This window comes from Asterias rubens, unplaced genomic scaffold, assembly GCF_902459465.1.
Source record: "Asterias rubens unplaced genomic scaffold, eAstRub1.3, whole genome shotgun sequence".
NCBI lineage: Eukaryota > Metazoa > Echinodermata > Asteroidea > Forcipulatida > Asteriidae > Asterias > Asterias rubens.
In genome coordinates, this window is record NW_022985749.1 from 27,769 (window position 1) to 50,974 (window position 23,206).

At 39.5% G+C, this 23,206-nt stretch overlaps 2 protein-coding genes and 1 long non-coding RNA gene across 3 annotated transcripts; 1 reads left to right on the top strand and 2 right to left on the bottom strand.

Annotated features, from left to right (window-relative positions):
- Window positions 1-607: 607 nt before the first annotated feature.
- Window positions 608-7,295, top strand: LOC117306627 (inhibin beta B chain-like). Its single transcript, XM_033791114.1, has 2 exons — window positions 608-1,370; window positions 6,058-7,295. Exons 1-2 carry the CDS (start codon window positions 764-766, stop codon window positions 6,780-6,782), a joined length of 1,332 nt encoding a protein of 443 aa, XP_033647005.1. The 5' UTR covers window positions 608-763; the 3' UTR covers window positions 6,783-7,295.
- An 8,502-nt stretch (window positions 7,296-15,797) lies between these two features.
- LOC117306626 lies at window positions 15,798-18,170 on the bottom strand. Its single transcript, XM_033791113.1, has 3 exons — window positions 18,138-18,170; window positions 17,488-17,555; window positions 15,798-16,761 (listed from the first exon to the last, which is right to left on the bottom strand). The coding sequence occupies exons 1-3, from the start codon at window positions 18,159-18,161 to the stop codon at window positions 15,798-15,800; spliced, it is 1,056 nt and encodes a 351-aa protein (XP_033647004.1). The 5' UTR covers window positions 18,162-18,170.
- Window positions 18,171-18,172: 2 nt separating this feature from the next.
- Window positions 18,173-19,958, bottom strand: LOC117306629. The gene is made up of 3 exons (XR_004520958.1): window positions 19,915-19,958; window positions 19,050-19,186; window positions 18,173-18,256 (listed from the first exon to the last, which is right to left on the bottom strand). It is a non-coding gene; the product is annotated as an uncharacterized LOC117306629 (long non-coding RNA).
- Window positions 19,959-23,206: the final 3,248 nt, after the last annotated feature.

The following is a 23,206-nucleotide window of genomic DNA, read 5'->3' on the forward strand; positions in this document are numbered from 1 at the left end:
ACCATGCCTTATAATGGGGAGGGGGTGGGGTTGGAGGGTACACCCCCCACCCACCCAAACAAAAAAAAGTATCTAAAGGATACCACCATGACCCATATCGCAGAGGTATGGTGAACCCCCATCCATTGTGCATATACTGACAAAACACAATAGATGAAAGTACAAAGCAAATCTGACAGTGCAATCTAGAAAAGAAATGTAATCTGTGATTAGAAATTGTTTTGAAAAGGGTTGATTTATTTCATCTCTGCTGGTGTTGTTCGGTTTAATTCCTTTCGAAGACATGTTAGGGTTGGTTAACCCTAAATTGACAATAAAAAAAGAGCCTCCGGCTTTGATTTTGGTGTCCTTTGTGTATTTGGAAATCACAACATCGCCACCAGTTTACAGGAAATAACAAACAACAAAAGAACAAAGGGAAATGCCTTTGTTTGTGAGTTCCTAACCTTGTTTGTTTGACATTTGCACGCGGGTATTTCTTTTGTAAAAGCAAAAAAAATGAAGAAAAAAAATACAAGGCTCTTATTGGATGAAACGCTGAGGGTAGGTGACCTGGGAATAATTTTCTGAGAATGGGAAAGTGATGAGATAAAGTCACTGTCTATAAAGCCTGTTTGTTCACTTCAAACCCCGTTGACTTCTAATACGGACATTGCAAGAGGGTCTAGCGTTCATATCCGAACCTTCCCGCGACTGACTCTAACCGCAATCTCCAGGCGCCACAATTCGCTGTTCTTAAGGGTGTTGCGCAACCTATCTCACTATGGCCGTACTGTCTTGGCAAGTAATAGCATTCGTGTTGATAAACTGTATTATTCTCGCCACTAACTTTGCTCATGGTGGAATTCTGTCAAGTACGAGTCCGGAGCTTGCCCCCGTGAGTAACACATCGATTGAATCAGTAAACATAACTAATCCAGACGAGCACGCCAACCAGATGACCACCCGGCTCTTCGTGGGGCAAACAGCTCCGGTAGACGGTGTGGAAAGTGCGGCTGAAGAGGGGGTGCCACCACCGAAACGCGCCGGACAGTACAACCTAAACAGCTCGCCAAAAGACAGCGGGGAAAAGTCGCATGGAAAACACAAAGCTGCTGGACAATCCAAAGCCGAGTCGGTGTCTACTTCCGAGTCGACCGACCCCCCTTCCAACCCGTTCCTCATCGGGGAAAAAGAGAGAATTGCCCGGCTAGAGATGTTCAAAGAGTCGTTCTTACAGAAGTTGGGTCTCAAAGCTCCTCCCAATGTCACGCAACCTAAACCCAATTTACCGTCCGTTGTGCTGAGCCGGCTGCTGAACAGAGAGCAGAATGACCAGCCGCGTCTTCAAGACACTAAGCCAAGGAAGGTCGTCGTGTTTGCTGAGGAAGGTAAGAGCATTTCAAATAACTTCAAGTGATTGCAACAACAATATTTATTCCATACTGAGTCCGATATGTCGATTGTTGCAGATTGAACAATAAATTGGATGATTGAAACTTAGTAACATAAAGGTGAAAATGGAGCCAGCATGGTAGGGAAAATGTGAAGCAGATGATAAATGGTTTTATAGTTTTCCCTTTTGAACAGACAACCAGAGGGAAAATATCACACACTATTTTAACACACAGACACAGATCAAAAGTTAATACTAATAGTTGAGACCAGACAAAGATGGATTAAACCAATACTATTGTATTTAACATAATATACTTGTACATACATTGTTGGTTTAATTTTATAGTTTACCAAGTGCCAGTTTTTTATTTTATTTTTTTATTAGACTTTCCACTGCCATAAAAATATATATATATACAAGATGATACATAAAGAAACAATGGATCAAAATAGCCATTTAAATACCAAAGCCAGTGAGTGGCGAGGAGGAACAGCAGGTGACCAGCACCTCTAGAAAGCCGTCCTGCCACAGAAAATGTCCCCTGAAACCCACCCCTCAGTTAAAAACCACCCATCCTACTGTAACAAATAGGGGGGCGCTTGAAGGCGGAATTGAAAAATACCGACGACGACAACAAGAGCAATGGCAATGCGACACCCAAGTGCAAACATCATCCGCTGAAAAGTCAGATACAAACTTGTCCCATTAGTATGTGACTTTTTATTTCGTGTTGTATTTTTATACAAAAGTAAACAAATTTTGAATTGAACTGAATTGAATTTAACGTGAGAATTGTAAATTAAAAAATTAACTTAGTGACTTGACAAATGAATCCCCAGCTGGTATCCAATTCAACTCAATTACATTCAATTCAATGAAACATAATTTATATCCGTACTCGCAATAAGAAAAGACGGGTTTATTGGGAAAAATAATAGCAGTATACAATACAAGAAACTTGGGGGCAAAATGACCAATGATAATGAAACAATTATAATAACGAAATATAATAAGTGAGAAAGGAGGATGTGTGGAACAAAATCAATAAGCCAAGACAACACAACCGGACAGAAGAGAATGCAAAAAAATTCCTGTCATGAGCTATTTATACGCAGATAATGCCCAAGAAATAAGGACAAAATAAGGACCAACTAAAAACAAAACAAAAAAGAGGAAGACGAGCAGTTTGAGTCGAGGAGGAATGCTACATTATTAAAGTTGGCATTTTGACATCAAACCTTGTCTCTCCATTGATATTGTATATAGAAACATACTAAATGTTTATTACATGAAAAACTATACGTTACTTTAGAGGGAGCCGTTTGGCACAATATTTTATACTATATCAACAGCTCTCCATTGCTTGTTACCAAGACAGTTGCTAAAAATTATTTTGAGTAATCACTTATAGTGTCCACTGCATTTAACAAAACCCATGAAATCCAAAAACTCTAGTGAATCGATTAAACAACAAGTACGCATTTTAATGATAAAAACATGAACGGTTTTTGTCATTTCCAGTTAAACCAGAAGGAAGGAAAGTACAGTATAAGAGTACTACAGTTTTCACACTCCGAATGCAAAATAGAAAAGTAAAGTACATGATTGTAATTTGTGCTTGAGGGGAGCAAATTATTTGTGATGGGGGAAATTCCCCTATCTGAATACGGAACCCTTGGTGTTATTATTCATGTCTACTGACCCATAACATTGTTTACCCCATGCTTTTTTGCTATGTGCTTTCTGACTTTCTTATTCACTCCACTGCATGTGTTACACTTTTTTTATCTGTGAAGGTGTGTTGTCATTTATCATTCGACAAAGACTCTGCTAGGGTCAAAACGTCAGGCCATTAATTTGTTTTTAAACTAAATGTGTTAGGTCGGCAGTTGGCACTAAGTCGTTTAGACTTGTGCACGTGCAAAATCAGTCAATAGGTGCGTCCGATTAGCTTCCCCGGGTCGACCCCGGTGTGTCGCGTTTTTTTTTTCCAGGACGAACGTGTGCAGATAATAACCCACGTTCGTCTTGGAAAAAAAACCGCCACACACCGGGGTCGACCCAGGGAAGCTAAACGAACGCACCCAATCCTAACCTTAATTTAAAATCTTTTATGATCTTTGATTTTTTCCCGTTGTTTACAATTTTGTTTTTTGGATGTATTTTTGTTCTTAACGGTTAACTGTGCCAACTCAGTGTTAATGTCAACTTTTCAGTCGAGAATCAAGGACTGTAGATATGATGGTCGAGTAGTCTAAATCTCTCACGAGTGGTACTTTGATTATTTGGGCCTGTGTAAAACTTACAGGCTACCACCCATTTATAGAAGAATATTAAATGACTGTCTATTTCTCTACAAATCTTTCCAAAATAACCCTTCTAGCTTATGTACATAATCTTAGTATAATACACACACAAAAAACATCTTTTGCCAAGGAGTTGGATTGATATGAAAGATCTTGGCTTTTTGTCAAGGATTTCCTCCACATAAAAAAAACAGCGGGTCTTGTGATATGTTCGGAGCCCCTTCTCTTAATTCCTTTCGTGGTCAGGTGTATTATGCCATTTCCCTCTACAACTAACCAGATATTTGAAATGTATACGACTGTTCTGGAACATGTGTTGATGTTATCAATAGTAGCTTAAGGGTGGATTTATTTGCCATTGAACTTGAGCGCACTGTGGTTTCTTTCTCATTTTCAGCACAAAATAATTCTTTAAAAAAATAAAATGCATCTGATGGGGAAGAAATGGGCCAGCTGCCAAAGATGTCAGCTTGGAGCAAAACATACATCAATATTGTCGGTTTCGAACAAACGCCGAAACCATGGTGGGCCTAATTGTATTCTATATTTTGGTGTTTGGGGGGGGGCGGGGGGGGGGCGACACAGAGGGCTGTACCTTTGTTTGTGCGGCAGCAATTTTGGTCTAGTTTTCGTGCACCCCTATAGTTTCGCCACTGTTCCAAACCGTTAAGTGGAAAGCACCCTTTCTTGCCAAATGACTTCTTGGTCTATAGTGTCACCACTTTGTATACATTTTCTTTTTGGTGGTGTGTGGGTTCAAATATAATTATTTATAAAATATATTTTTTTTTAATACATGACATACAGTTTCTTGTAAATTGATCGGTGGAATATGCGTCAAGTGTCATCCGTTATTTTACCATATATTTGCTGCCGCGATGCTTAATATTGTAGTCCAATAAAGACCTTTATTTGACACTTCGGAGCGTAGTTCCAAAGATAATCGTTCCCGCATGTTTGTCCAAACGAGGGAAGGGACAAGGTCGTTTCACGGGGGACGAGGTTGGCGTCTATGAAACTGAATATTGGATGCATTTCGTTCGTAGAATATATAATCACTCGTTGAAATTTTGCGATTCCACAGCAGCTAAATCTTAGAGGTTGGAGAAAATATTCTTTGAAGTTTTGAAAATTCATTTTGAAATCATTGGTTCATAGATTGTTGCTTGCCATTTAATCTTTGAAATTGTACTTATTTTACAAGTAAATATCTTAAATCATGCAAATCTCTTGAAAGTATTTGTTTAATAATTGAGTACTGAGTTAGGTAATAAGATCGAGAATCTCGATTAGCGATAGGGATATCTCGATTGGATTATCTCGATTATATCGATGTATATAGATATCTTGATTATAGCATTAGACATATCTCCGTTATCTTAAGAACAATTTCAATCAGCAATATAGATATTTCGATATAACAAAAGGGATATTTCAATTAGCAATAGAGATATCTCGATTAGCATTGGAGATATCTCCATTATCATTAGAATATCCCAATTAGCAATAGAGATATCTTGATTGGCAATAGAGATATCTTGATTGGCAATAGAGATATCTTGATTGGCAATAGAGATATCTTGATTGGCAATAGAGATATCTCGATTGGCAATAGAGATATCTCGATTAGCATTAGAGATATCTCCATTATCATTAGAATATCCCAATTAGCAATATAGATATCTTGATTGGCAAAAGAGATATCTTGATTGGCAATAGAGATATCTTGATTGGCAATAGAGATATCTTGATTGGCAATAGAGATATCTCGATTGGCAATAGAGATATCTCAATTAGCAATAGAGATATCTTGATTGGCAATTGAGATATCTTGATTGGCAATAGAGATATCTCGATTGGCAATAGAGATATTTCGATTAACACAAGGGATATTTCAATTAGCAATAAAGATATCTCGATTAGCATTAGAGATATCTCAATTAGCAATAGAGATATCTTGATTGGCAATAGAGATATATTGATTGGCAATAGAGATATCTCGATTGGCAAAAGAGATATCTCAATTAACAATAGAGATATCTTGATTGGCAATAGAGATGTCTCGATTACCAATAGAGATATCTATATTGGCAATAGAGATACCTCGATTATTAATAGGGTATCTTGATTAGAATTAGAAATATCTCGGTTATCAGTATTATAGATATATATATATCTTGAATATAGCATGCAATAGAGATATTTCGATGAGCATTTGAGATATTTGTATTTTGTATAGAGATATCTTTGTTTAAAATGTCAACGCCATACTGACCAATATGATTTCCCACATGAATATATAACTTCGTTGGGAGTATAGTACCGGTGAAGTGAGCAATCTTGTACGATCTAATATACTCTTTATACTTTCAGGTGAAGTGGTATGTGGGGTCGATGTTGATGACAGTTCATGCTTCAAGTTCGACGTTACAGATGCGCTGGATAACTCTGTCGTAAGTTCTGCATTAATTTGGGTCTACATCACGCATGCGCCCGAGGGCTCATCCGTCGTCATCAGCCGACCGAAGCATCACTATGGCAACGGTCGGGTCCTCGTCACCCGAAAGCTGTACTCTCAAGAAGGATGGGTGGAGGTGGAGATCCCGCTGGAACGTCACAAATGGAACCGCCAGCAGCACTACTTCGTGGTCACTACAAAACCCACCCACGAAATTGGGAACCGCACCGTGTCCAGGGAATCCAGCCTGCGTCCCATGCTGATGATGACACTGACCCGGAAAGAGTGGTCGCACCGGACGCGCCGGAGCACCGGACTGTGCACCGCCAATCAGACCTCGTGCTGCGTCAAGGACTTTATGGCGGACTTCAGACTGATTGGCTGGTCATCCTGGATCATCCGGCCATTAGAGTTCAACGTACGGTACTGTACCGGGAGTTGCGGCGCAGCCACCCGTAACTACCTGTCGGATCACGCGGAGGTGGTATCACTTCACATAGAGAACAATGCTGGGGGAACCGACATGGCTATGTGCTGCGTTCCGAAAGACATCAGTGGAATGGAGGTGATTTACCTAGAAAACAATAGCGTGCACACAACTACCATAAACGTTATCGTCGAAACGTGCGGTTGCGCGTAGTCCTCTAATAATAGCTGGACATTAGAGCAAAGGAAATAACACATTCGAATCGTGCTTGTAATTTAACAACCTAAGCGGAGCGCATGTTTTTTTCTCTCTACATCAAAATTGCCACTGTGGTAGTGCTGTGGTAGGGTTTTTTGTGAGTCGAATAAAAAAGGAACACCCCCCCCCCTAAAAAAAAGGACAATTTTGGAGAAACTACAGAAAACAGAATTGCAGTCGGAGTAGTGCTTTGGTTACGAAAATGTGGCTTGGATCGAATCGGAAAATTAAGCCGTGTAAACTATATAAGCCAGGGATATATGGAATCGGCTATGGTTTTGGTTAATGGCTGCGAGTGGAGCGTAGAAGAATTTATTTGTCTTAATAAAATGGGGATAAGGACTGACAAAATGACGAGAGTGGGATATGAACCTGTAACCTCCGATTGAACGTGCCGGGTGGATTTCACAAAGAGTTAACGGGAAGGTACACGTTTGGTAATTGTCAAAGACCAGTCTTTGAACTTGGTGTATCCCAACATAAGCATAAAATAACAAGCCTGTGAAAATTTGAGCTAAATTGGTAATCGAAGTTGCGATAAAATGATGAGAGAAAAAGCACTTATTGGACGAATTTGTGTGCTTTTAGATAGGAACTATTAATTGACTCTTAATGGGTCTGGGACACACCCTAAGCTAACATACCCTAAATTAATTGACTCTTAATGGGTCTGAGACACACCCTAAGCTAACAGACCTACTATTAATTGACTCTTAATGGGTCTGGGACACACCCTAAGCTAACAGACCCACTATTAATTGACTCTTAATGGGTCTGGGACACACCCTAAGCTAACATACCCTCTATTAATTGACTCTTAATGGGTCTGGGACACACCCTAAGCTAACACACCCTCTATTAATTGACTCTTAATGGGTCTGAGACACACCCTAAGCTAACATACCTACTATTAATTGACTCTTAATGGGTCTGGGACACACCCTAAGCTAACAGACCCACTATTAATTGACTCTTAATGGGTCTGGGACACACCCTAAGCTAACAGACCCACTATTAATTGACTCTTAATGGGTCTGGGACACACCCTAAGCTAACAGACCCTCTATTAATTGACTCTTAATGGGTCTGGGACACACCCTAAGCTAACAGACCCACTATGAATTGACTCTTAATGGGTCTGGGACACAAAACAACCAAATTCTTTAACTCACCTTGCTATTTGGTCCTGGAAATAAATAGGAAAATTAGGACTGAGTTACAGTCTTGTCTCATAAGCAAATATTCATGACTTGTTCACATGTTATTCAGGAATTGGCTTTAAACTAAAATCTGCACAGTATGTATGGACCGGAGGAAAGGTTAAACGGGGTCATGCTAATTGAGTATAAACTCTCAAAATGTGTCGTAGGCTAGAAACTTTTGTAAAAAGGGTTCAGTATATGATTTGTTTGTGTTTTAGATCTTCCTGTTTGAACCGGATGAGATGATCACGGTGGGGTCATGTTATTAGACAGAATGTCAAAAGTGTAGTAAGCTACAAGACGACATGACTGAGCTATGATTTTGTTTATAAATAACGTTTGAATTATCGTTACCTAACACCTGATTTCGTCATAGTGTAAACGTTTGTGTTTACTACTCATCTGTTTAGCTTTCGAGAAAAAATCTGCGAGGGTCAGTATTACTTTTGTTTTGCTTCTTAAAGACAGTGGACACTATTGGTAATTGTCCAAGATAAGTCTTCTCACTTGGTGTATCTCAACATATGCATGAAAAACCAAACCTGTGAAAATTTGAGCTCAATCGGTCGTAGAAAACATCCTTGTATACGCGAAATTGGGTCTTTCAGATGCTTGATTTCGAGACCTCAAGTTCTAAATCTGAGGTCTCGAGATCCGAAGAAAATATACTTCTTTCTCGAAAACTACATTACTTCAGAAGGGAACCGTATCTCACAATGTTGTATACTATTGTATAAAACATCGTGAGAAACGGCTCCCTCTGATGTAGCATAGATTTTGAGAAAGAGGTAATTTCTCACTAAAATAATTAAAGGCTTCTAGCCAGAAGTCTTTTATTTCTATCTGAAAGCACACAAATTCGTCCAACAAGGGTGTTTTTTCTCTAATCATTTTCTCGCAACTTCGATGACCAATTCAGCTCAAATTTCCACAGGCTTGTTATTTTATGCTTATGTTGGGATACACCAAGTGAGAATACTGGTCTTTGACAATTACCAAACGTGTACCTTCCCTTTAAAACAGGTTTAAATAGTGGGTACAACATTGTGTTTTAACTCCAAACAGAATTTGTACAGACAGCAAGACAACATAAGATGCACTGTAAGTTTGCATAAAGATGGCCGTTTTTTTAATCACTCACTTCATATTATACATTTCATAAGATCTCTAAATATTTCATATTTTGTTTAGTTAAAGCTATACGTTAATATAAACTGTTAAAAAAGATTCTACATTCTGAAAGAGATATACTTTATTGTTATATGATTTAATTTTTAATAAAGGACTCTCACCCATACAGATTGGCTCCAAATTGAGGCTGACCCGCATTCTTGTCATTGCAAATACAATATTGTTCCCCAACAAAAAGTTCATTTGTTTTGGCGCGCAAAAATTAGGGCTACGTGGTGTTTCATCAACATAAAAGAAGCCGATGTCTTCGGATTGGGCGCTTTGGGCTATGAAAAGCGGGGTTTTAAAGTCAATTTATTATGGTTGGAAATACATTTTTAAAGTAGAGTATAAAAAATACATTCAAACATCACTCGAAATTGTGTCTTTTGTGTCTTTTATTCCGTAGAACCACATGTTTTACCCATGTTTTTTAAGAGCCATTTTTGTTATCACTCATTCGGGAAATGACTAATTCAAACAACAAAATGTAAAAAAAAATATTGAAAAAAAATAATAGAAACAATGAGCCCCTTCTAACCGTCGATCGATTTGAATTTAAGACCACACTCTTCACGGAAGATGTGCATAGATGCACAAATCTGATGAGTGTTACCAGTGAATTCAGCAAGCGCCCGAATGGGGTTCTTAGCTTAAAATGTCATACAGGGGACCATCCACGCTCCGCTAAACAGTTAGTCTATTTTTGATATCTCTCGTGGGCTATCTTTTGTTTTTGCCCCCTCAGTCCCTGTACTTAACTTGTACACAAACAGCTTTGTGATTTTTGTATACACCATTTATAAATACCTCAGACAGTTTCGCTATTCCTATTGGCGGAGAGCACGTCACGTGTGTGTATATAAACCTTTGTTTATGACCAGTACAAAGAGTTGAACCATGGGCGTGGCACGCGATCTTGCGCCTGTGCTTGAAAGACAGTTTCTTCATTACTATTGGTCGAGAGCAACGGCCGGGACAGTTGTGCCACATCACGCGATACGCGCGACGCGCACGTCATTCCCTTAAAAGGAGTTGTTTATCCGAGGGCGGCGGAGGGCCTTATCATTTCATAGCTTGAGGGGTGTTGTGTTGAAAGAAATCATTGAACAATTATAATGTTTGCATTATTTACTTTTTACCAAAAGTGTTTATTTTTTTGACCGAAAAGGTATTTATTAATGGGAATCAAAGTGTGTTGAATCTGGTTTCAACTAGTGGTTTAAACCCGCCGATGCCTGGTTCTTAATAACTTACCTCGACTTCGTCTCGGTAAAATTATCAAGAACAGGCCTCGTTGGGATTAAACCACTAGTTGAAAACCTCTTCACTACCATACACATTGTGATTCCCTTATCTGTGGACATCCTTTGTTATAATATCACTTTAAAATTAATCCTTTTCTTCAACACAATATGATTATTATCAAAACTCGGTGTGAAAGTGTGTAACTCCACATGTATTTCAAAACCATGGTTTGTTTATATGGAAAGGTTTGCGGTAACACCATGATAGTGACTATCTAATGAGTTGGGGTGGTTCTGAAAAGAACCGTTGGTTTCATCTCGACGTTTTCGATCAGTATGCTCTGATTGGTTTGTTTGGTATAGAGACTTTTGTTCTCAGGTCCATGCCATTTCGTAAACTGCATACCCCAAAAATCCTTTAGGAACACCCAATATTGAGAATGTCCCCTTTTGACACTATTTTACTTTCATTGTTTTGTTATGTCTCGGTCTCCACAAGATAGTGGGGGGGGGGGGTCGTATATTTCTTTTTAACCAGAATGAAAGAGCGCACAAGGCAGCAATTCTTTGTTCTGCACTATGAAATTGTCATTGTTGTAATGCTTTTCAATGGGAAAGTTGGTTCTTCAAATCGGTTAAAAAAAAAGGATTTCTTTAGAAATAAAACAGAAGAAATGATTGCAACAAGGCATGTGCAGGGGCAAATTTCATGGCTCTCCTTTCATGGCCCGGGTCCTTCGCCCTTGAGTTCTTAAGAAACACGTTTTCCACACGCACACAGATTCACGTTAAATTCCTCATGAGACAATGTCTGTGAGTGAAATAATAACGGTCCACAATGACAAGAAAGTGTTACCCAGGTTTGTAAATTATTGTGTGCCACCCCCCCCCCCCTTTCCACCTTTATCTCCCTCTCTCTCTCTCTCTCTTTCTCTCTCTTCCTTTTTCTCCTTTTTCCCCTGACCGAAAGGGGGTGTGCGATCCCAACACACCCCCGGATCTGCGCCTGAAAACAAAAAATGCTATTTTGAAATCCGAGGCCCCAATGACTCGACAATCGCATTGTTGTTTCCACAGGTCTATAACTTTAAGGGGCACTTTCAAAGCTATGGATTCGGAACCCCAATGCCGAATGAGTACACATTCAGAAAATGCTGACGGAGCCCACAGGCAGAAGCCGAGTTTCTAAAACACTTTGTGCATTTTATACAATGTGTGAGTTGATCTCTGCTATTACATATTTTTTTTTACTTCACAAGTACCTCGAGCTCAGTTGTAGTCTGATCAAAGGTTGCCCTAATAACAACATTCGGGATTCAGGGGATGTCAAATATTTTGTTCATAAATTGTGGACGATACGGTTTGTTTTTAATCCTTGAAATGACATATTTATGAACTATTATGTGGAAAGAGCCGTCAACTCAAAATGGCCTTCACACACTAACTTTTCTGAAATACACAAAAAGGGGTGAACAACATTTCCCTCCGTTTGCCTTTCTACTGTCTTGAAAGATCTTCAAAATTGTTTACGCAAGTTGCAGAAGTATTTCAGGAAAACAGCACTTAACACTTCTCACTGTCATAATTCTTTCAAGACTCGTCTAAAGTTTCCAACTTTTAAGGAGTTTGTAAATTACAGCTGGTGCTGCTTTTCAAAGTCTACTTTTTAATGAAAAACTCGACCATTTCGACACAGTTTTGGATCAATCAAACTTGACCCAGAAGTTCTTTAAAGGTTGACATAGTACTAATGAAATATAATAAAACTAATTCCTTCCTCACGGAACATTTCACTAATCTCTCAAAACGTACAAAAAACATCTCACACCGTATCAGATTTTTGTCCTTTGTGGCAGAAGATTTTTAGATGATTAAGTTTATAATTTTAAACCATCAAAGAATAATAGTTACTATAATCTTTATCATTCCATTATTGAGATTATTAATTGCATACAAGTACTTTCATAAATTACGGTTGCCCAGTTCTGTAATGGTTTTTAGAAAGAGTTAGAGTGAGTCATTTCTTGCGCCACGTCAGGGCCAAATACTGTTTGCCAAATTTCTTTGCTAAACGAAAACTGAGTGGGACACCTGTTACAACAATGTACACCTGAAGTAGTTTTCGATGCTAACCCGTTTCTAATAAGCAATATTTTTTCTGTGCTTAGCAAGATTTTTTGTGCTGAAAGGCTAGATAAAATTGGACACTGGTCCCAATTTTATCAAGCCTCTATCTAAGCACAAACACCTGCTAAGCCAAGGAAAATCTTACTTAGCAATAACAGGTCACCAACCAACATTCCTTAAAGTTTACATTATTGTGATAGGTACCCCCTCTTTTTTGCTTTGCTTAGCAAAGCAATTTGTTATGCAATATGTTCTGCTAACCAGCCTGATGCAATTGGGCCCTGTAAAAAGGTGATGCCCTTCTTCGGATAGCGCAAACCTTATTTATTTTGCACAGACGAATGTTTTGTATATTGCACTTTCTCTAAGCCCTTTTTTAGATCTCCTAGTTTTCAATCAAGCAATATTTAAATGCAAAGATGCTTACATGCATTTGAAAGTGCATGTAGCCCACATGTGCCCCTCTTCAAAGAGGTGTACACACTCTTCAAAGAGGTGTACACATGGTTAAACCAGCAAGTTCACTAAAAATAGACACATTTTATTAGTTTGGAACATTGTCATGACCGTTCCCATTATTTGATGCTATTTTTGTCATTCAATGGCAGTGGGTTGCGTAAAAGGTTGCACAAAGGTTTACCGTACTGGTTCCGTGTCAATGCTTCCACCATATGAAATCACATTAGGCAGATGTGGATACGTTCACTGGATGTTTTGTTATTTTGCACCGAACGTTCCCTCCCTATGCAAACGAAGGAATTGAATACTTGGATTCGTATTGGGTTTGTTTACGTCTGGAAATGGTATTCGATGGCACCATGTGTCAAAGCAAACTATTTAAAGATTAATCAAGTATTATGTTTAAATGAATAACGTTAAGTTGAGTTGTCACCCAGTAGAAACAACTGTTTTTCTTTGGCTTAAAGTTTGGTTTACAAGACCGAAATTGCCACATTATAAAACTTTGAATTGGAAAAAATTGCAATCTCGTTCCTTGTTCAACTTATGCAGTTTTTTCCAAACTGGGGCTGAAGCCCAATTGGCGGTTACGGCTACACCTCGATCGCCGAGTCATCATGTGTTGAAGAAAAGGATGTCCTTAGCAACACCCTTAGCAACAGCCGTAGCTGTTGGAGCAGGCAGTGTGCGTGGTGTTTCAACATCAAACAGAACATAAGACGACGTTTTTGAGGGGAAAGGGATGTTTAGCTCTAGGCTTAAAAAGACATCTATAATTGTGTGGCCATCTTGGTTTTCTATAATCTGAACCAATGTAACCAAACCGAGGTTGGAAGTAAAAAATAGTTTGGCACCCTTTTCAGTGCATTGAATAATGGCCTTATAGTTGTTGAAAATGGCGACAGCCTTATACAGGTCTATTCATCTCCTGCTAAACCACATGACCCTTTGCCTAATGTTGAATCACACATTTTATTGGGCGCTGTACGCGCATGTTCTGTGGAAAATGGCGCCATTGTATTGGTGTACAGGTTTTTTTTCACAAAAACTTTAGCAGTTTAGCAATAAACTTTGCTCAAAAGAAGAAGAAAAAATCGTTGCTTATCCAAAACAATTTTGTGATGACCAGTCGCAACATTGTGAACCCTAAAACATGTTGGTTGATAAACTTTTTTGCTAAACAACCACTTATTTCATGCTTGTCATCTTATTGAAATTGGACTAACATCGCCTACAACAATGATAATAAAATTTTAAAAAAACGAGTCAACACCAAAATATTTAAAGTAACTGAAAAGTAACTAAATGTTCACTGCTTGAGAAAACTGATGAGACAATTTTTAAGTAGCACCATAATATACATGTACAAACTTTGGTAAAATGAACCTGTCTGTATGTCATCCGACTTGAACAAGTCTTAACCTCAATGAGAAAGTACCGAAACCATGTCACAGAGGGCGGCAGACGGGAAAACCGTTTAGGTAGAGTGAGAGTTGATTCATGTCTTCATGTGAATGACATTTCTTACTGGAATAGCACAGCCTATCGAAGCCACTGGATGGGACATTGTGTGTAAAGTAATTAGCCAATCTTATCGATGTGAAACCATTAAGTCGTATACAGACGTGATTAGTAAATTGTTCACTACAGTTTTAAAGGTAGGGCCATCCTTGGTATTGGCCTCGTGACCTGTGAGTTTTCATACCTTTAAGCCCACTTGTTATAAAGATGGTAATGATAGTAAAGCAACCTGCGAATAATTTCATATGAAGTGCCTTCATTAGTTAGAAATAGTATGTCGACAGATTTGAATCTGAAAATCCCGCTAAAGGTTGCTTTTGGAGGTTCAAATTTCTGTGTGGTGTCCGTTTGTGAATTCTCCCACCAGCGATGCGGTTGGTACCCGTCGTATCCTCGCTAAACGAAGATGCATTCGGTGTTCTTGTTAAAATAATAAACCTTGTGTCAGTTTTTGCTGTTTGGTTCTGTTTTCTCAACAAGAAGATACTGTGTTCTTTAATTTTTACCTGTGAAATTAATACATGAAATGCATGAATATTCAGCTGAAACTTTCACATGTGACTTGTATTGCATCTGCATTAATAATCTGGCCTCTGTAAATCTGCCAATTAAACCAATCAATGACCCCCACCTTGAACCCATCATTATATATCAATGCTCTCTGTATCGTGCTTCACCGATGTATCATGTGAATACTGCATTAAACTCGATGGCTTTTAAATCTAGTGGGGGTAATCCACATGATTCAAGGAATAGATGGATTGCGCATGACGTCATTGACAACCACCACCTTTGATAAAACGTGCACAGAGAGTTTGGGCAGCGCGTATATGATAATTTATGCGCGCACTTTCCTTTGTTTCTCATCAATTTTGGCGGTCGTTGACGCTATATGCAAACTATCTATTATCAAAGAAAGAACCATGACGGTGGGTTGCAAACGACGTGATACGCCATTGTAGGTACTGGTAATGCCCTCTTGTAGTATTTTAATCAGATGCCAAAGTCGCAAGGCCTTGTTGAAACCGCGGTTTTCGGTTTGGGCTCCGTCAGTATTTCGTTTTGAAAACGTGCACTTTTGGCACGCATGTTTCAAATAGACGTACAGATTCTGTGTTGGGTCCCTGTTTTCGACTGATTCGCGTTGTATCCCAGTCTGTCCCTGGGTAATATAGAGAAGAACATGGCTACTGGAATGATGAAAGTAGAAAGTCAAAAATACGGAACTTTCAACACCTACTCTGTCACGAAAATGAGCTGTTTCTTTCTGATGACGTTTTACAGTTCATGACTTTTTCTGGCGTGTTTTCTGATGGGGTAGGACAAACTAAAGGTGGATAGTACATGGCGGAGTCGTAAGATGGCAGAGAAGATGTTCTTGGAAGAGTGGCGCCCTCACACGGTAAATGTTCGGCACCGCCAGAGGAAAGTGACGAGTGACCTTGACTCGCGGTCCCATCGTCCGTTTCCGGTGAGGCTAAACACGCCCTCCCGAGGTGACCTTGTGCCAGTTCATCTGACATAAACGAAAGGAGGTCATCCATTTCATAGGACCCTGAGGCAAAGCTGTCTCTCCGGCAATCGGACATTTCCCCTTCGTCAGCGTAGGGTACAATATCAACGTCCAGGTAAGCGGGATTCGAACCCACTCCATTTGCGTAAGGATTCGAGTCCACTCCATCCGAGTAGGGATTCGGACCCACACCATTCGCGTATGAATTCGAATCCACCCTAACCGTGTTTAGGTTCGAATCCACTCTATTCGCGTAGGGATTTGAGTCCACTCCATCCGTGTAGGGACTCGAACCACCCAATCCATTCGCGTAAAGACCAGCGTCGATGTCCGCACTGTGCAGGTTGCTCATCTCAATCGGGACCATGTTAACGTGCGACTCCCACGCTGGGGAGTTCCCCGAGTGTTCGTAGTGGTCGCTCGTCGGAGGTGCGGCTGCCGAAGTCTCCCCCACATGGCGGATTGGAACCACGATCCCCCGAGACAGCAACCGGTCCATTTCCGTCTCGTCGTTGTGATCGAGGAAATCTTCCGGAGTGAAGTACCGCCAGGAGTACTTGGGTTTGGCGTCGCTGTTGCGAGATTGCCGTCGAGAATGGTCTTCGTTGCAGTCGTCCATCGTCTGAAGATATTCCTGCTGCTCAGAGGCTCGTAGGTGAGGTATTCCGCTATTGCTTCGGTTGCTGTCGAGCGAGCTGCAACACGACAATAAAGGGAGATCAAAATCAAAATAATTAAAAGGATTAGTTGACGCACAACATGATCTACGGAGCACCACGAGTGCCATATTAATATATAGGTAATGACATCTTTCAAAATCGACATATTTACGGGTTTGGGTACTTTTTTTACGACACACAACATTAAAATAAACATTACATTAAACTCTTACGGTTTAAAGTAAATGGGGGGGTAAACTCACACGGTTTAAAGTTAATGGGGGTAAGAAACTTTTCTTATAATATCAATTGCTGAGGTGCTGTAGTTTTCGAGAATCCAGTAAAAAAAACCGGGGAAAAACGAAAGCATTTTTCGTGTCAGTACGACAAACATTATTTTTTAGCATTTTCAACGGATTTGTGCGACTCCCATGAAAAGATACCTCTGTGACGTTCACCCTTTTTTCAAAAAACTTGACGATAATGAAGTTGAAACTTGATCTACAAAACCTTTGAGTGAAACTTGATCAAAATCCTTGAAAACGAAATAGTCGATTAATCAAGACATAATAATATCAACGAGATTCATTCCTCAAACTAAGACGTCGACTTGCTCTGATAATTTATCTTGCCAACCTACGGTTGCTAATAAGTTGACTTGTTCTGGTAATTAATATTTGTATAGTATTAATAAATATTTTGGATCGTATAGTTATAAGGAAGTCGTCTTTGGCAAGTTTTTCAAAGTGGTATAATACTGACCGTCCAGCCATGCCAGCTTGAACTGCATTCCTGATGTCTCGCCTAGCTTCGATCTCCTCAGGAGCAGCCTTGCGGATGAGAGGAAAGTAATTTAGTTTTGAAAATAACTGTCTCAAAAAAAAAAAGACATGTCACACATTTGCAGGCAGCTTGGAGTAAAACTGAATTGCACAAAAAAAACGATTCGGAAACACAGAAGATAATGTTACTAAACAATTTTACTGTCTCCAAAAAAAATGTGGAAAATTACATACTGATGGATTTTTGTTTCTCTTTTGCCCTCTGTGATGTGGCCTTCACGACCAACAACAAAAAGTATTTTATGTAAAACAGGATATATTGCTTTATTGGTTTTAAAAGTGACAGTATTTTGATGATCCCGATGCAACTAAATATCGATCTTTCAAAAATTACTACAAATGACCTTGATTCATTTGGTAAATTATTGGGTTTTTATCTTTACTGTAATGTTAATTTGTCTTTCATATAATAATCAATGTAACCAAAACTAGGCTTAAAGGGGAAATGGTCTGACACCCCCACCCTTCTTTGGTATTAGTGTCTCCTGCGGCTAGTTGACACAGGGAACATGACGAAGATGACAGCAGTCACGGGAATGAAGATGTGCAAACAAATTATGTACTACCTACCGGTCTTTGCTCTTTCTGTAACATTTTGGCAAACTCCCCTGCTTGACGAGCGTGAGTAGCTCCCTCATATTGGCTGAGGATCTCACTTTATAGTCAGAGTTGATCTCATGGTGCAATCTCTGGGGAGAACAATTCAGAAAGAATACAATAATCAAAATGTGTCTATATGTTTGTCTGCCTGGCCAGCTGCTTATCTCTGACCTCAGAAGGCATCCAACTTCAGGTCTTCAACCGTCTGAAGCCTTTCACTCGTTCATCTTGCGCTTGGGCCTTTTTTCTTGTGTCCTTTGGGTCCAGTCTGTTAGTTAACATTGTCTTTCTTGCTACTATGGGCTGTTGAATAATGTAGGTTGTATCCATACGTCATGGCTAGTGACCCTTGACCCGTTGAGTTTATGATAATACATGTCCCAACATGGCGATGTGCAGTTAAGTTCTGCGTGTGTACTTTGTCCAGTCATTATCATCAAACTGAGTAAGTCCAATCAGTTATTACTACTGCCGTCGATTTAAAAAAACTCTTCCTAACTTAAGACAAATCTAAATGAATTAGGACGAGTCCCAACCCTGCACTGTAGCATGCAGACCTTAAGATTAATCCTAAGTTCAGACGAGTTACTCGTCCTAACTCGAGATAAGACGAGTCCTAACTCTTTGTGAAATCGACGGCAGGGGTTCAATTGTACCCTTTAGATCCTGTCTGTACCAACCCGCCTCTGTGTGCTTTCTTTCTGCACAGGTGTTCCGCCCATCTCCGGTTCCTTGTTTTGCTTTTCCCTTGTTTTTTTTCAATATTGGTTCACTACGCTGCCCAAACAATTATTTTGAGTAATTACCAATAGTGCCTAGTGCCTTTAAAAGTAATAATATATTTTAGTGATTATAATATGCTTGACTTGAGTAAGCTCGTACCTGGCTTAGAACGAGGCAGTCCCGTCGATGTTTCGGCACTTTACGTAGGTTCGGCACCATGTATTTATGTACAGCAAACTCCACCAATAAGATTAGACAGGATATGATGACACCGCTGACGAGCAGAAGAAGGAGACCTGTCCAAATTGGCGGGACAAATTCAAAAGTCAGGCGTTATAGGCCTACAAAATGTTACTTATTGTACGAAAATCAAAGAATATTGCATTAATTTGGGAAAACAATATTGTAATATATTTACGTCACTTGCACCTATTCAAACGCATAATATTATATATGCACAAATACTGGTGTGAAATTCTACAAATAGATTGACCAATAATTGGAAGCAAAAAAAGTTCATTAATAGTTTAAAAGTATAGAATGCTATCAGAGCCCTGACCTAATCCGAGGTTTCGAAAATGGCAAAGGGGCCACCTCTGTCAGTTCCTCTGAGTGAATCTTGGTTAAATAAGTCCTCCATATAAACTTCTGCTCTTCCTCCACCCATTGTGTCATGAACTTGGACCCAAAACTTTGCAAAGCACACCAAAATAATGCTTCACACAAAAGGGTTACCAGCCAAAATACCATGCCGCATGCACCATTTTTGACTGGTATCCTGCTCATTTCTGCTAAGCAATATATTTTCTACTTTTAAGCGGCTCTGATATTGGGCCGTGTAGCATATAGAAAGCTCTTGTTTTCCAGCGTCCGAATGAGTAGTGGTGGCTAAAGGCATTACTAATGACTAATCCCTCAGCAATCAAGCCGTGAGTCGCAGCCGCTAATTCCGAAGCCACATTTCATAAGCTAACGCTCTCCAGAGCTACACTCCTTCTCATGTGTCTTGTGGGTTTTTTCGTACCTCCTACGTGTGCGATCGTAACTGTATTATCCTCGCCCCCGGAGGTGGATCGAGGATATCCTCTTTCATGCATCCCAGCGTTTCGAAACCATTTCCTCTGTAGCTCCTCCAGTATGCCGTCCAACTCGTACTCAAGAATTTTACCCGACACTGTGTCCCTCAACGGTGAATCTGCAAACCATATACAAAGTTGGTATTTTCAGTTTCCCATTAAAGCACTGGACTTCAAATAAAAAACCCGTGAAAATTTAAACTCATTTTTCAAAAAGTGGTCGCGTTTTTGAGATACCGCCCAAACCCGGAGCGATATGTCCACGCAGGATGAATGTACCGCAATTGCAATACACAATCGCTTCTGCTAGAAACGCTTCTCAGATGTAATATCTCTTGGATAAAAACGGATATCTTTTATCAAAATCGAAGTGAAATAATATCCCGGTTCTTCGAACCAAACATGGTTTTATTGCCATTAATTTTACGAGTGATTACCAAAATTCACTTCCCTTTAACGCTCCCATGTGTAATAATGTTATACTTAGGCGAGAATAATAATAATGTGTTTCCCCTTAAGGCAGTGGACACTATTGGTAATTTCTCAAAATAGTTTATTAGCATAAAACCTCTCTTGGTGACGAGTAATGGGGAGAGGTGACGGTATAAAACATTGTGAGAAACGGCTCCCTCTGAAGTGCCATTGTTTTCGAGAAAGAAATAATTTTCCACGAATTTGATTTCGAGACCTCAGATTTAGAACTTGAGGTATCGAAATCAAGCATCTAAACGCACACAACTTCGTGTGACAGGGGTGTTTTTTCTTTCATTATTATCTTGCAAGTTCGATGACCAATTAAGCTCAAATTACCAATAGTGTCCACTGCCTTTAAGATTAGTTTCTTGCAATTCATGTCAAGCTCCCGTGTAATTCCCGGTTGACAAAATGTCTTGACAATCATATTAAAAAAAAACCTTTTCAATGTGAATAATGATTGATATATCAATAGTCGTGAGAGACATAAATCAAACACAGCTTTGTTTGGATGTTCAACGAAGATTCCACACAAACAAAAAACCTCGAAAACGGAAAACACAAAAATAACACAACACAGTGTAACATACTGGGGTGTTCTCAAGTACGTCGTTTCCATGGCAACCAGGTGACTGTACTTTTCTCAAATACGGGATTGGTTTTGGGATGAAGACATTAGTATACACTCTGAGTTTTAAGGAAATGCGCAATTTCATCAAAATAGGTGGTTGTGATTAAATTGGGGGGGGGGGGGGGTAAGGGATTTTGTGTACCATAGCCGATGCCGGTGTGGCGGTTTCAGTCTTCCGCCGTGTTCAGTTTTCCGGGTGACGTAGCCGGACATTTCACCACGTTGTTGCAACGGTTTAAGCTTTCCGGCGTGTTCAGTTTTCCGGGTGACGTAGCCAGACAAAAATACAGCCGCGAGTACCCTGGCGAGTACTGTAGTTCTCTCAGTGACTCCAAATTGTTTATTATTAAGATTCTTTTCTGTTTAGTCACATTCTCTTGCCCCATCTTTACACGTGTTCATGCGTACAGCTGTAAGCAGGTCACACTGCTTGTGCAACACCAAATTCTCTCATACGATCCACGCGTTCGCCGCTCGTTGTACTCGTGGACGCCGCCATGACAGCTACCGGAGAGTAACACGGATGACTCAATACAGCACTAAAAATTTACTACTTTTGCTTGCTGTGCGCAGGCATCGCATGACGTAATGTTACCGTATTTGGTCATTCGGAAAACTGAACACGGCGGAAAGTTGAAACCGCCACACCGGTTTCTATCTCAATTGTCGGTTACTTTGGGTGTTCGATATCCACCATGGTGTACCCGCTTCTGTTGTGTCTTCGTTTTGTTTTGGAAATCTCGGGAATTAATAGTATAATTTTAGGGTATAATTATTATAGTCGATTAACGCATCCTAAAAATGTACGTCTTTTCGATGATGGCAATTATTTGGAGGAAAATTATTTGGAGGGAAATGTATTTTGGAAGATTGATACTGGTATGATAAGAGCCTTATTATAAGATGTTATTAGCCTTATTGTTAAATGCTTTTCCTGTTCTTTTTACCACAAGGCCAATGTAGAATGGCTGATATATAATGGACACTGTATTGCCTGCAGATAAATATTAAATTAACAAATAAATGAATAATTAATGGACAGAGGCCGGAAAAAAAATCTGACAAATTTAGGCGACGTATTGTTCATTAAGTTGCCGAAAAACATCGATGTGCAAAAAGCCCACTTGTCACCGTTTGGATGGCAAACACTGTGAACATGGCCTATCCAGGTCGTTAATGAAAGGGATCTGTTTTAGGTTAACGCTGAGCAAAAGACAAAATGGCATATCGATTATCGTTACAAGATTCTTATTAGTTTGTACGCGTTTGGATCGAGATGTCTTGACAACTCGAGTGATTGTGTTTACTGGGCAAATCACTTCGCAGTTGTTAAAGGCATCGAACACGTATGATAGTATTGTCAAGGACTAGTATATTCTCACTTGGTAGGTCCCAAAATTAAGCATAGAATAACAAATCTGGGAAAATTATGACTCAATTGGCTGCGAAGTTGCAAATAAAAAAACAATGAAAGAAAAACACATTGTTGCAAAATAAAAATGTGCTTTCAGATACAGGAGAAGGGCTTCATGGCTAAAAGACAGTGGACACTATTGGTAATTGTTAAAGACCAGTCTTCTCACATGGTGTATCTCAACATGTGCATAAAATAACAAACCTGTGAAAATTTGAGCTCAATCGGTCGTCGAGTTTGCGAGATAATAATGAAAGAAAAAACACCCTTGTCACACGAAGTTGTGTGCTTTCTGATGCTTGATTTCGAGACCTCAAATTCTAAACTTGAGGTCTCGAAATCAAATTCGTGAAAAATTACTTCTTTCTCGAAAACTACGTCACTTCAGAGGGAGCTGTTTCTCACAATGTTTTATACCATCAACCTCTCCCCATTACTCGTAATCAAGAAAGGTTTTATGATGATAATTATTTTGAGTAATTACCAATAGTGTCCACTGCCTTTAAGTCTTTCTCAACAACTACGTTACTTCAGAGGGAGTCGTTTTGTCACAACGTAATATACTAATCAACTCCTCTCCATTGCTTTTTACCAAGTAAATTGCTACACTAACAACTACTTTGAGTAATTACCAAAGTGTTCGGTGCCTTTTAAGACAATTCTAATCAAGTTTGGCCTAAAACAATGCCACCCTCCTTGTCACGTAAACCTGCATTATTAA

What these genes read in the sequence shown, in the direction of transcription:
- LOC117306627 (XM_033791114.1), top strand. Translation starts at nt 764, where the DNA reads ATGGCCGTACTGTCTTGGCAAGTAATAGCATTCGTGTTGATAAACTGT. An exon ending in CGTCGTGTTTGCTGAGGAAG is followed by an intron (nt 1,371 to 6,057) that starts GTAAGAGCATTT and finishes TTATACTTTCAG; the next exon opens with GTGAAGTGGTATGTGGGGTC.
- LOC117306626 (XM_033791113.1), bottom strand. Translation starts at nt 18,161, where the DNA reads ATGTTACAGAAAGAGCAAAGACCG. An exon ending in TACAGAAAGAGCAAAGACCG is followed by an intron (nt 17,556 to 18,137) that starts GTAGGTAGTACA and finishes CTCATCCGCAAG; the next exon opens with GCTGCTCCTGAGGAGATCGA. An exon ending in CAAGCTGGCATGGCTGGACG is followed by an intron (nt 16,762 to 17,487) that starts GTCAGTATTATA and finishes GTCGTGTTGCAG; the next exon opens with CTCGCTCGACAGCAACCGAA.